Source organism: Carcharodon carcharias, chromosome 2, assembly GCF_017639515.1.
Source record: "Carcharodon carcharias isolate sCarCar2 chromosome 2, sCarCar2.pri, whole genome shotgun sequence".
Classification (NCBI taxonomy): Eukaryota; Metazoa; Chordata; class Chondrichthyes; order Lamniformes; family Lamnidae; genus Carcharodon; species Carcharodon carcharias.
In genome coordinates this window covers 106,320,248-106,335,031 of record NC_054468.1, presented here as the reverse complement: position 1 = coordinate 106,335,031, position 14,784 = coordinate 106,320,248, and the positions used below count along the sequence as shown (strand labels likewise).

The 14,784-nt window shown below is 38.3% G+C and overlaps 1 protein-coding gene across 7 annotated transcripts in view; it reads left to right on the top strand.

Annotated features, from left to right (window-relative positions):
* kiz (kizuna centrosomal protein) overlaps nucleotides 1–14,784 on the top strand; it is a 196,178-nt gene that overhangs the window by 90,389 nt on the left and 91,005 nt on the right. For all 7 annotated transcript variants that reach the window (XR_005942403.1, XR_005942404.1, XM_041182933.1 and 4 more), the window contains one exon: nucleotides 11,089–11,223. Coding sequence is in view for 5 of the 7 variants with exons in the window: in XM_041182933.1 (XP_041038867.1) it covers nucleotides 11,089–11,223 (135 nt within the window). In the remaining 2 variants the exon portion in view is untranslated. The remainder of the gene's footprint in view (nucleotides 1–11,088; nucleotides 11,224–14,784) is intronic.

Here is a 14,784-nt window from a genome sequence, read left to right as displayed (position 1 = left end):
TATTTTGAAATGTTATAAGCAATGGGGATTGAGACTATGTGTGTTAGCCCGTAGTGCAGTAAATGATCTTCCTCATCAAGACTATGGAATCATTATAATATAGGACCCTGAGAATCCTTGAGGATTCAGAGTTATTTGAATGACCAGGGCAGGCGCATCGTTAAATATGACCCTCAAAACGTTAACTCTGTTTCTCTCTCCACAGATGCTGACAGACCTGCTGAGTTTTTCCAGCATTTTTTATTTTTATTTCAGATTTTCAGCATCCGCAGTATTTTGCTTTTATGTATGGGATCATTAATTTGCCTAACTTTGAGTTACATTCTTATTTTCTCACTTGATACATCCTGCACCAGTTTAGGATTTTTGTGTATGTTTTTAGTAACTATTACTGCTTTTTCCACAACAAAGCCTTGTCTTTGGGATTTTTTTAAAGTTTGTCTTTTTTCTGCCCCTTTCATTAATTCCTCAGGGCGGTAACACTCAGATGTCTGCTGCTATTACCCTTGTCTCTGAGTCATAAGGTTATGGGTTCAACTCCCACTCCAGAGACCTGAGCACAAAATATAGGCTGGCATTCCAATGTAGTACTGAGGGAGTGCTGCATTGTTGGAAGTGTATTCAGGTAAGTCATTAAACTGAAGTTTTCCAGCCCTCTCCTTCACAGTCAGAGTGGTATGGTGCCTGTTGAACATTTCAACTGATGATTTGAAGCAGTTCTCATTGAAGTTCCTTGCAGAAATGATGCGCCTGCCCTGGCCATTCAAATGACTCCGAATCCTCAATCTCGGGCTGGGTCTGCATCTTCAGGCAATGGACACTTACCCCAACTTGAGCTGCAGTGTACAATTATAAGAATTTCAGGGCACGTGTTGGTCTCAATCTAAAAGCTGGTGCTAATAAATTGTTTGTACCTCGCTATAGGGATAAGTAGAGCACTTCAGCCAATACACAGGATAGCTACATTGTGTGGTCAAATTATGTTCAAAGCACACATTTGGCAGCCCGTTTTCTTCATCATCTTGAGCCTTGCATGTGTATATGGAAGGACATAAATGATGCGTGACACAGCGCATAGTTGCAGTCCAGCTTTGAAGACATTGGGTGGGATTTTCTGGCCCTGTGTCTGGTGGGCATCGTTGCGAGCAGACGGCAAAATTTAGAGAGCTGTTAAAAGTCAACAGTTTTCCCTATTTTCCAGTCCTGCCCACGACAAAACCCACCTGTGTCGGGATCGGAATATCCTGCCCATTGGCTTCAGCCTGATACAATCATACTTTGTAGGGCTGTAGAGTGCATTCCCCTAAGTTGGACAGTAACAGAAGGATAAGCCTCACCTTGGGAGGAAAAACTTTCAGGAAACAAAATGGTTGAGATTTCCTTGAAGCACCCACTCATGTTCCTTTGTATTTCTTCCACTGGCTTTGCCCTCCTGTTCATTCCACTTTGAGCTCTATGAAGCTAATGTTAATGCACTAAAGTTGAGGTATGGTAGCTCAGGTCAAATAACTTGTACCTGCTGTGTTTCAAATATTGGTTATTTAAATGTTAAAAACCATGCACGCTAATATGGCATTGCAAATAAACCCAGTGACTTGCAACAAAAGCAAAATACTGCAGATCCTGGAAGCCTGAATTAAAAACAGAAAGCACTGGAAAAACTCAACAGGTCTGGCAGCATCTGTGGAGAGAGAAACAGAGTTAACATTTAGAGTTAGAAATGACTCTTCGGTGAGTTTTTTGAGTATTTTCTGTTTTTCTTCCACTGACTTGTAAATCTGATATAAACAAATGGTTCACAAGTCAAAATTTTTCTCATTTACTTATATAACTGTTCTTGGATCATTTAAGTTAGATTGGTATTAATTTAACTGTTCTACCACATTTATACCTACGAAAGGATTCCACTGTAAATTTACACAACTGTGCACTTCATTGTAATATATGATTCTAAGCAATGTTGCAAGTCAGTTTGTTTTGTAAAAGGTATGGAGAGTTAATGCCAAAATATTTGTCAGTTAATGATGTCACTTCCAGTCTTGTGTGAATGATATGCTATATATCTTTCGTTAGGCATCGATGATTGTAAAAGCAAAGTTAAAGCAGCCCTAATGTTCTCGTTTTCCTCACAATTACTTGCTTCAAGCTGTTTCATTGTAGTCTGTCAAATGGTTCTGTAGGGCTTCAGACCCTAGTGTGCCATGGCAACAGAATCTAAATATATCACTTGAAAGGTTCAATCTCCAGCATGTTTTTTGTGTAACAGAGCCAGAGTTAGGCTTGATGCCAAGGACCAGAAATAATTTGATAACAATCCAACAATTAAACTAAATCTGAGAGATAGAGACAGACCAGGGGTGTAGTCCTAGCTCCATTTGCGAGACTAACAATACTGCAGGCTTGATGCACACAGCACATTCAGTTTGTTAAAGGTCTCTTTGAAGAGCACTGACAAATAAAGAGTATAGAAAAGAGATGACTGTTTTGAGGCCCATGGTAAAGGAAGAAAGAACAAGCTTTTGCCCAAGCTTCTTCAGCAGCATTGAAGAGGACTTAGCACCGATGGATTGTCTACTGCAGAATGTAACAGATATAATTCAAGCTGTCAGCTTAATCAGGATGTTACCAGGAAGCAACCTGATGAAGAGAAGGATCCCTTGTTTCCTGACCTCTAACCCTCAGCCCATTACAGATTGTCATAAATTCTGTTTTTTCTTTATATTGGTTTCTTTTTTTCTTGCTCTTGTTGTCACTCTGTTTTCATGCTGCTGTTTCATTTGTTACACACAATTGCCTCCAGTGTGGACCACCCAGATTTTACCATTGAGGGAAGGATATGCTTTTAAACATGAATGAGTAAAGGAGTCTGAGATATATTAGGATGATTAGCATACTAGATATTTAGCATTTGAAAAATAATAAATTAAAGTTCACCGGAGCATTATAGATATAGTCATTTTTATCCATAAATGGACCTTTTACTACAGCACATTTAAAATGAATGATACTACCATAAGTATTAAAATAGCAATGATCATCTGTTATGCAAGCCAGACATGATAGTCATAAAGCAGACTATTTAATAACAGTTTTTAATGCCATAATTTATTCTAATTAATTTGGGACACTGAATAAGAGAAGCACTGAATACTGTTGGTTTACCCCATGGGCCCTTACACTTTTAAGAAAAGCTTCATAAAGACAAATGCGACTTCAGCACTTTCAAATTACTTAATGAGTCTTTCATTTTTGTCAAGTGGTCAAGCAATTGAAAATTATCCATATAAATATCCTCAGCATCATAACTGTTGTTATATATTGGCACATACATTTATAAAGTGCCCTTTTGCAAGCGTGAAAATGATCTTTCATACATGCCTGCCACTTATGTTTAATATAAGCGGTCATTGTTCAGGGGGCATGTGTGCATTTGCAAATTGATTTCAGCACGGACCAGGTCCCTCCGCTGATGGCCACTCCTTACTCCTCCTATCTGCTTGACTTCTTGCTATAAGATCATAAGTGATAAGAGCAGGAGTAGGTCATTTAGCCCATCAAGCATGCTCCACCATTCAATGAGATCACGGTTGATCTGATTGTGGACTTAACTCCACTTTCCTGCCTGCCCCCATAAGCCTTGACTCCCTTGCAGGCTAAAAATCTGTCTAACTCAGCCTTGATATATTCAATGACCCAGTCTCCACTGCTTTCTGCGGAACAGAATTCCAACGATTCTCAGAGAACATATTCGTCTCTGATTTAAATGGGATACTCCTTATTTTTAAACTGTGCCCCTTAGTTCTAGATTCCCCCACGAGAGGAAGCATCTATCCTGCCAATTCCCCTCAAAATCTTATATGTTTCAGTAAGATCACCTTTCATTCTTCTAAACTTCAATGAGAATAGACCCAATCTACACAACATTTCTTCATAAGACAACTTCTTCATCCCAGGAATCAACCGAGCGGACTTTCTCTGAACTGCTTCCAATGCAAGTATATCCCTTCTTAAGTAAGGAGATCAAAACTGTATGTACACTGTATTTCAGGTTCGACCCCACCAATGCCTGGTACAGTTGTAGCAAGACTTCCCTACTTTTATACTCCGTCCCCTTTGCAATGAAGTCCAAAATTCTAAACAAAAACAGAATTACCTGGAAAAACTCAGCAGGTCTGGCAGCATCGGCGGAGAAGAAAAGAGTTGACGTTTCGAGTCCTCATGACCCTTCGACAGAACTTGTGTTCGAGTCCAAGAAAGAGTTGAAATCTTATTTCAACTCTTTCTTGGACTCGAACACAAGTTCTGTCGAAGGGTCATGAGGACTCGAAACGTCAACTCTTTTCTTCTCCGCCGATGCTGCCAGACCTGCTGAGTTTTTCCAGGTAATTCTGTTTTTGTTTTGGATTTCCAGCATCCGCAGTTTTTTTGTTTTTAGTCCAAAATTCTATTTGTCTTCCAAATTACATGCTGTACTTGCATGCTAACTTTTGCCATTCATGTTACATGGACATCCGTATCCACCTGTACTGCAGTATTTGGCAGCCTTTCTCCATTTATATAATATTCTGTTTTTCTGTTCTTCCTGCCAAAGTGGACAACCTCACATTTTGCCAAATTTTTACCTACTCACTTAGCCTATGTATATCCCTCTGCAAACTCTTTGTGTCCTTCTCACAGCTTATTTTCTGCCTTTCTATGTATCATCAGCAGATTTGGCTACTATACAGTCAATCCTTTCATCCTAGTCATTAGTATATATTGTAAACAGTTGAGGCCCCAGCACTGATTTCTGTGGCACTCCACTAGTTGCAGTTTGCTCTCTGAAAATGACTCAGTTGTGCTGACTTTCTGTTTCTTGTTAGTTAGCCAGCCCTCTATCCATGCTAATATATCACCCCAACACCATGAGCTGTTATGTTATGCAGTAACCTTTTATGTGGCGCAGTATCGAATGTGTTGTGAAAATCCAAATATTGTGCATCTACTGGTTCTCCTTTATCTACCCTGCTTGTTACGTCCTCAAAAAACTGTAATAAAATTGTCAAACACGATTTCTCTTTCACAAAACCATGTTAATTCTGCCTGATTGTATTATGATTTTCTAAATGTCCTGCTACTACCTTCTTAATGAGGAATTCTAGTATTTTCTCAATGACAATAGGCTAACTGGCCTATAGTTCCCTGCTTTCTGTCTCCCTCCTTTCTTGAATAGTGTTGTTATATTTGCGGGTTTTCAAATTGCTGGAGTTTTGGAAGATTATGACCAATGCATCCACTATCTCTGTAGCTACTTTTTTAAGATCCTAGGATGCAGGCCATCAGGTCCAAGGGACTTGTCAGCCTTAGTCCCATTAGTTTTTGCAGAACTTTTACTTTAGTGATAGTGCTAGTTCATAAGTCCCCACCTCCCTTTTGCCTCTTGATTTTCTGCTATTCTTGGGATGCTTTTTGGGTCTTTTACTGTGAAGACCGATACTAAATACTTGTTCAAAGTCTCTGCCATTTCCTTTTTTCCCTTTATTAATTCCCTAGTCTCACCTTCTAAGGGACCAACACTCACATGAGCTATTATTTTCCTTCTTATATACCTGTAGAAGCTTTTACTATCTGTTTTTGTATTTCTTGCTTGTTTTCTCAAAAATCTAATTTTTCCATCATTTTTTTAGCCATCCTTTGCTGGTTTCTAAAATGTTCTCAATCTCCTGGGATGCCACTAATACTTGCAGCATTGTATGTCTTTTCTTTCAAGGTGATACCATCCTTAACTTCCTTAGTTAGCCAGGGATGATGCATTCTTCTCAGAATATGATTGACAGCATGGTACATTATGGGCAGGAATTCCTGTCCAGTGTGCAGCATTATTTATTACAAAATATAGGCACTTTGAAGCAAAGCACTAGGAGGAAGCAGCATTCTTGGCGATGGACAGTAGATAAGAACCAAGGGGAAAGAGCAGAGAGAAGCTAATGTCAGCAACAGCTTTGGGGATTAGAGAGAGAAGAGCCAGAAAGAAAGCTACTTGGGAAAGTGAAAAAGCGAAGCCAGCAGAACCTGGGAAGGAGGGTAAGTAGCTAGATTGCAAATTGGAAGGGTAAGATGTATTTGTAGTGGTGGAAGAGAGAAGCCATAAGCAGAAGTACTTGCAGTAGGGAGGAAGCGAATGGGAAAAGCCTGTCATAGCATATGAGGGTGAGGGGAATGGGAGGGAGTGAGAAGCCAACAGCTAGCAACATCATTTGTTGATAGGAAGCCAGGAGTAGTGTGTCAGGGGTGATGGGAATAGGAGAAAGGAGCTTAAAGAGGCTGACAGCATGCTTTAGAGCGATTGGGAGGGAAGCTAGTAACAGTGCTTTGGGAGGCTGAGAACTGTGCTTCGAGGGAACTGAATTTAGTTGATAGTTGAAAATCCAAAGGTTTTTATGTTTCCTTTAAAATAAAATCTGTCAATTGTGAAGTATAAAAATGTTTACAAATGATGCATCTTGATTAATTTTAATATGATATTTTTCAATTTACTAAGGGAGGATATTCCTGGAACCTCCCTCAAAAAATGCACTCACATTAAGTGGTGGAAGCAGCATTTGAAAGAACTGAAACTACTTTAAATTTGCTTTCTCCTGCTTTGGTTTCAATGATCGAATGGTCAATAAGAGTCCCTTATTTGCCATTGGATTTTTTTTAACAAAAAAATTAATCTACTTTCAGAGAAAAATGTTTCATCTGCTGCCACTGGGGAAAATGAACTTTAAAATATAAAAGACAATTCCCAACAGTGGCAACTAGAGGATAGCTTTCAACAAAATTCATTAAATTATCCTCGTTGGATAAAAAAAAAATGCAATGATCATAGTCATCATAAGATCCTGGAAAATGCACAAAATTTAATACCAAAATTCAAAAATTTCCTGGGGAAGGCGGAGCATATCTACCGAAACTCAAGAAAATAAAATTTGTACCTTCAAAATTTGTATCTGCATTCAGATTTTCACATACTTTTAAAGAGAAGGAATGTTGGGTATGCCCACAGTTACTAGCCCACTGTATTTTTGATATAATTTGTTGCTTTTATATGTTAATGGTATTTTATTCAGTGTTCTTTTTGAATTGTGAACTTATTTGAGGCTGTGTCAGCTTTTAAAAACTCGTGGTCAGGTGTTACAAGTTTTCTAGGTTGGCATGTTTAGCCCTCAGTTTCTAACATCAAAATGCAGATTTTATAGCATGAATGTGTGAAGGACATGCATAATAAAATAGTTGGGCCCAAAATTCAGACAGCGCTTTGATGCCAAGCTTTATGTTTAGTGCACATTAATAAGTAAATTTTTATTTGTAATTTTTGAGAATATAAATATCTATAATTGTTTAAGATTTTGCAGCTTTGTTTCTCAAACATATTTTAAAACCAAATCAGTATTTAGAATTTTTTTAAAAACTTATTTTTTATGTCATGATGGGGGCCATTAGCATTAGTAAACCAGATGTTGAATGAGCTCTGGTGCGAGTGCAGGAATGTTCCCGTTTTTACTTCTGGATACAGTGACTTGATCATAGGTAACTGAAAGTTTGTTCAACTGGAAAAAAAGCACAGTATCTGTAATGCTAAATTAGCAGTCTCATATTCTCATCAGTATCATCATATTAATTGATATAATGCATGCATGTTATGCATGTTTTGACTGCACATTATAGCCTGGTTTTTTTATGTTGGCTAGAGTCAGCTAACTCTGGAACTGCCCAGTAGGGCTATAGTGGTCGTTTATAAGGAAAAGTCCCATTGAGCTCTGCTCTAAACCAGGATCACCTATTCCAGAATTTCACCACTGAGAAGGCATTTATTGCACTTGATATTTTTTGTGAGGCAAAGGTGATATAAAATAAAATTTATGAAAGTATACTGTTACAAATCAAACTGGGAGTAGTGCACAGTTAAATCTAGCCCCACTTCTCCACAGGCCTTAACAATAATTTAAATGTTTAATTCCCCCACTAAACTGACCAATTACTAACTTTTGATACTGTTATTCCCAGCATAAAAAACTCTAACTAGGCTGCTTTCAGTAAACACAAAAAAATGTATTAGAAAGCAAACTACTTGTTAAAAACAAGTTAATAAACTGGTTAACATACAAGTTGTAGTTTAGAAACATAACGATTTTCCCCTTTTTAAAAAAGCAGATATTTGAGTCCCCATATACACACAAACACAAGCAGGACAAAGCAAACACAGTCCCCTGCAAAGGCTGGAGGATAGGCACATTTCTTTTAAAGGATAAAATTCAAAGAGATCTCGACATTGTTGATCTAACAGAATCTGGCCATAATAGGTTTAGAAATTCCTTCAGATGGATTTTTTTTGGCGAAACTGTCCTTGATGGCTCTTACATATCACAACTTTGCAAACTCTCAAAAAAATAGATGAGTTATCCTGATAAAACGTTTTTGAGGAAAGTTTAACATGAAGTTAGGGCAGAGAGAGAGAAAGAGAGAGTCTTTACCTTTCAGCTTGCTTCTAAAGCACCCCCAAACACAATCTCTCTGAGTTTTAAAGACCCTAAGATGTTCAAAGAATGCTTCTGTCAGGCCAGGTGTTTTTAACCATTCAGCAAGAGTCTTTAGCCTGGCAACAGCAGTTCTTTGTTAGCTTTGATATACAAAGTATCTCCTCCCTCTCCAGGTGTTCTCCACTGGACTTCTCTGTTGACCCATGGCTTCTTGAAGAATAGCATCTTCACTGCCCCAAATTAATATTGCAGACTTTTAAAAATAACTCAGGAGGGAGAATGTCCAAAATTTAATGTCCTTCAATTTTTCCAAAAATGGGTTCATCACAGTACTGTGACTCCCTGTACCAACTCTTGTGAAGTACTTACCAAATGCAAGCAAGTACTTTTCCAGTGCAATATAACTAATAAGGTTTTCAGAATACATATGCATTTGGCTAAATTATATTGTATCAGTTAATGAACAGCATACAAGATATTCCAATGACCCTTGTAGAAAGGAGATGGAGAAGATACTTTATAGGCAGCTTTGATGTTGTTGGTGTGAACCTCCAGTTAAATAAAATACATTTTCCACCTTTGGAGCCATTCCTTCACAAAAGATCCAGTTTTTGTACTTGCTACACAAAGGCATTAAAATCTGGTGTAAATTATCTTTTTTTTATTATCTGCAGTTTACTTGGACAAAAGATTGCCCATTTGATATTAGAAATATTTCTGAGATCACAGATTAGCCTGCAAGTAACAGTCACAAATGACAGAACTGCAAGTGATTGCCAATTGGCGTGTGATATTGTCACAACCAATCAAGTAGACATTATGCATTAAAACATCTTTTGGCTTTTCTTTTAAAATGTAAATATTGGTTACAGTGGGAGCTGTTAACATTCCTGCTATGCCCATGTTTATCACCACACTTAATAGGAATGGTGGAATGGAGTGCAAAATGCAACTGTTTTAAGGGCACATGCCTACTTCTCTAGCTGTGTACAGCTAGCCAGTAAGTATGGTTTGTTTCCATACAATTCTGAATAGTACAGCTGGAACACTGTTCCATTAATCCATGGCAGTAATACCTTCATTATTTACTGCTGCATTAAGCTTTATTTGGGGCTACATTTGTCAATTTATTATTGCTGGCTGGATACTTGAGTGAGAAGAGTGTACTTTAGTTGCAGGAAAGTAGTTCTAGTACTGCAGCTGATTGACTGTGACCTCATGAATGAGGAAAAACAGTTGATATGCTCATTTTTCTAGCACTGTACAGCGTATAAAATGTGTCTGGTATTTCATGAGAGTATAGAGATATTAGTTTCAATGTCGCTTAAAATAATTTTTGTAGGTGACCTATGCACCCCACCCAGAAAAAAAACCACAGTTGCTTATACTCAGCTTTCATTAATTCATTATTGCCAAAGTTAGATAAGTGCACACTTTGAGTACTAAATGTACTTTACAGGATTCAATATGCATTTATGTTATTCACCATAAGTTTGTATTTTGGGAAAAAAAAATCTGCTGTTGAATGAACTAACATAACTACTGAAATGTGTGAAAAACATTGCTCAGTGTTTTTTTTTCAACAAACCTTCATCCTTCCTTCATCCTAATCTTTTTGGGGCTTACGAAGTACTCTGCCTGGTAGTGTAAATGCTTGTTGTCTTTCTCAACTTTGTACTTTCCTTCTGTTGTGGAAGTGCTATAATTCTTAAATGAAATATTTAGGTTTTGAAGAAGGAAGATTTTACAAGATTGATTTTTTTAAATACCTGTTGGTAAATTGTATGGATATTGCAGGTCAGCAAGTGACAGGATTTAAGATTTAGAAAGCCAAAGGACACTTGAACTTGTCTATCTTTAAATGAGCCCCTAAAAGGCGAGGACTTTTTATTTAATTGGAGAGTTTCTGGCACATGAAATATTCTACCAAAAAATGGTAAAGCAGAATCTAGAATACTTCTAAAAGGAAAGTGGTTGAATGTTTGAAAAAGTGTTTAAGGGATATAGAAAATGGGCATGGAGATGGGTCTTACACAGGTATGATGGGCTGAATGGCTTTCATCTATCTTATAAAAATTCTGCAGTTCTAAGTTGGATAGTTGAAGGGAGATGAAGAAAAGATGCTTACCCAAAAATTGAAAAGGAAAAACGGGTGCTTATCTTGGTCGTCAATTTCAGAAAGGCAGTAGCAGAAATATTGGAGTAGATCATTGCCTCACTGTGTTTGGGAAGGAAGAATAACTGAGGGATGAGAATCAAAATAAAAACATGAAAAACTGAAAGCTTCAAATGACATTGTGTCATCTGTTACCTTTCAGACTAGCAGTGACAAACTTCATGATTCATAACCAGCTGTAAATAAAGAGATGACTTATTTCTCAGACAATGCACTTACCTCTCTGAAACATAAAAGCATAAGTGGTGCCCTGTTGTGCATTTCAACAAAATTCAATTCTCCTCATTTGAAATGGGTTTAAGGTTAAGTGTTTTTTTAGGAGCCAGTTTACCTTTTTAACACTATGTATTAATGTTTAAATAACAGGAATAATTATAATCATGAACATGATTTTTCCATTATTCTCTGCAGGGGGTACCTTTCACTTGAAGGATTTTTTCACTTACTTCAAACAATAGAAGATGCTGTTGAAGAAACAATGGCTACTTATTCGGAACTGTATCAGCATGCTACAATGAGTAATGAAAAACTGCAGGAAATCTCGAGGTGATTACAGATCTGCTAAAATAGTTCCTTCATCCTAATCTTTTTGTGTTTACGAAGTACTCTGCCTGGTAGTGTAAATGCTTGTTGTCTTTCTCTTTTTAAAGACATAACATTTAAATTTTATGTGTATTAACTGGAGTTGGGAATACTTTTAATGTCAATCTTATAGAAATTCTCATATTTATAGCATTTCATCAGTAATCCAGCAAGTTTTGTCAGCAGTTGTGTAGATGATGATGATTATGAAATAGTTACAAACAGACTTCATTTTTTTTTGGTATGAACTGAAATAAGCAAAACTTTTTGCATTCTAAATACGCAATCCTTTATGTTTGCAGAATAGAGGACTTTTACTCTGATCTCTCCATTTCATCAGGAGAATGTTAAAGACATACCTGTGCATAATTTGAATGCATTTTCTTAACATTTTAATGAAGTTTTTCAGTAATAGAAAAACATACAGAAAAAAGAAGGGAACAAAGTAGAATACTTTTAATATTAGTATTGATTTTTATAGATTAGAACTGCTTTAATCATTAAACCTTCTAATGAAGTGACTGTTTCCCTAGTCCCAGGCATTATAACTTTCTAACTTATGTATTCTGCTGAAACAAATATTACAGAAACAATGCATGTTAAGGGCGAATATGAAGATGGCACATAAAATTTTATTAATTGCATTACACAAGAAAGGTTTATTGTCCTCAAAACATTGTATTTAATTTCACATAAAAGTTTATACCTGGAAAAGATAAAAGCCTTGAAGACCTGTGATTGGAAATGTGCATCCAGCTTTAATACCTGCCCATTTACAGCTTCTGCTGCCAACCCCACCAAAGTTTTCTCAATTGGGGGAAAGGCCTGAAGTGTCCTAAAAGGGTGACCCCTAATTTTAAAACAGTGCCCCCTAGTTCTGGACTCACCCAAAAGAGGAAACATCTTTTTGATGTCCACCTTGTCAAGGCTGTTCAGGATCTGGCATACTTCAATCAAATCAACCCTCACTCTTCTAAACTCCAGTGGAAACAAGCCCAGTCTGTCCAACCTTTCCTCATAAGACAACCCACTCATTCCAGGTATCAATCTAGTAAACCTCCTTTGAACCACCTCCAATGCGTTAACATCCTTTCTTAAATAAGGAGACCAAAACTGCACACAGTTTTCGAGGTGCGGTCTCACCAATGTCCTGTATAACTGAAGCATAACATCCTTACTTTTATGTTCAATCCCTCTTGTAATAAAGGATAGCATTCCATTAGCCTTCTTAATTACTTGCTATACCTGCATACCAACTTTTTGTGACTCATGTACTAGCACACCTAGATCCCTCTGCACCTCAGAATTATGCAGCTGTTCTCCATTTAAGTAATACTCTGCTTTTTTGTTCTTCTTGCCAAAGTGAGCAACTTCACATTTTCCCACATTAAACTGCATTTGCCAGATCTTTGTCCACTCACTCAACCTATCTATATCCATCTGCAACCTCCTCATATCCTCTTCACAACATACTTTACTACCTATTTTTGTGGCATCTGCAAATTTAGCTACCATGTCTTCACTCCCCTCATCTAAGACATTGATGTAAATCGTAAAAAGTTGAGGCCCCAGTACAGACCCCTGTGGGACTCCACTTATCACATCCTGCCCATCAGAAAAAGGTCCATTTATGCATACTTTCTGTTTTCTTACCATCAACCAGAAACTGAACCTGACTGGCCATATAAATACTGTAGCAACAAGAGCAGGTCGGAAGCTAGAAATCCTGCGGCGAGTAACTTGCCCCCTGACTCCCCAAAGTCTGTCCACCATCTCCAAGGCACAACTCAGGAGTGTGATAGAATACTCTCCACTTGGCTGGATGAGTGCAGCTCCCACAACACTCAAGAAGCTTGACATCATCCAGGACAAAGCAGCCCTCTTGATTGGCACTCCGTCTACAAACATTCACTCCCTCCACCACCAATGCACAGTGTCAGCAGTGTGTACCATCAACAAGATGTACTGCAGGAACTCACCAAGGCTCCTTAGACAGCACCTTCCAAACCCATGACCTCTACCATCTAGAAGGACAAGGGCAGCAGACACATGGGATCACCACCGCCTGGAAGTTCCTCTCCAAGCCTCTCACCATTCTGACTTGGAAAAATGTTGCCATTCCTTCATGGTCGCTTGGTCAAAATCCTGGAATTCGCTCCTCAACAGTCCTGTGGGTGTGCCTAAACCACATGGATTGCAGCGGTTCAAGAAGACAGCTCACTAGCATGTTCTCAAGGGCAATTAGGGATAAGCAATAAATGCTAGCCTAGCCAGCGAAGCCCACACCCCATCAATGAATTTTTAAAAAATCCAGTATTGGATCCTTAGTTGGGCCACACAACCACCCCTACAGGTGAGGTATGGCCCGTTTTGCTGACCCTACACTTGGAAGCAACTAAGAACTGGGGTATGGAAAATCCAATTTGGTGATAGGTCAGGGGTTTCTGGGAAATGAAGATTAATATCCACATGTTGTGAGTAACCCTGGAGAAAAACCAATGGGCATTAAAAAAATGCTGTGAACTTTTATAATTTTCTTTGAAAATTTCTGTTTATTGCTTATAACAATATTGGAGGTGCGAGGTGGAAGGCTGTTTTCCTGTCAATCCAAGAGCCATCTAAATGGGTAATGAAAAGTCTTTTGGCTTTCCAGTTGGAGTGTAAAGGCGGTGTGCTGTGAGGATGAATATGTTGAGTAACCAATGGTGGGAGTTGGAGGCAGAAGGTTGTGTGATGAAACCTCGAGGAATACATTCAAACAGAGTTGACAACTCAACTTAAGGGTTCCTCGTTCCTGCTTCTTTCATTTCAGTTAATGACCTTTTAGGCTTGGAAGTGTGGGCAGGCCGCATCTGCATGAGCCAATCCCGGAAAGCTCCACAGGGCAAGAACCTGTTATGTGTGAATTCTGTTTGAGTCTGCAACCATTCTGATGGTATCCCACTGGTGTTCTGGTGAGAGCACACTGGAGCAACCACAAAATTTCAAGGGCAAGCTGTATATGTAGAACTTTGGGACTACTTGTCAGAATTCAATTTGGTCAATTTATGATGGTGCGATGAAAGATATTGGGATTGATTTTAACTGGCAGGCAGGAATGTGGCTTAGCAAGCGGCTGGTCCATCAGGGTGTGTATGGAGCAGGACAAACCAATTTTGATGTCTGATCCTCATTGTCGTTCTACAGGATATATTCCAGGCTGATGATATCACCGTTGTTCCTATCTGCATATTTATCCAAGGATCTCGCTGGCTTCATGCTGATTTCCTTTGCATCTACATATTAAATTGAACTTTGCAGGTTTGGGGCAGAAAGCCAACAAATGAGTCTGCCACTCCATTTCAATTGAAGGGTTTTGGTGGAGGGTGTTAAAATCTCCCTCATCGTGCCTAGATGAGTCAGGGTTGCCCACAAGCACAATATTTTTCAAATTTTAAAGCAATTTTACTATCTAACTTATAAATACATTTGGTGCAGTGGGGTGTTAGTTATTGTTAGAAAAAATATAACTTGATTTAAAGTTCT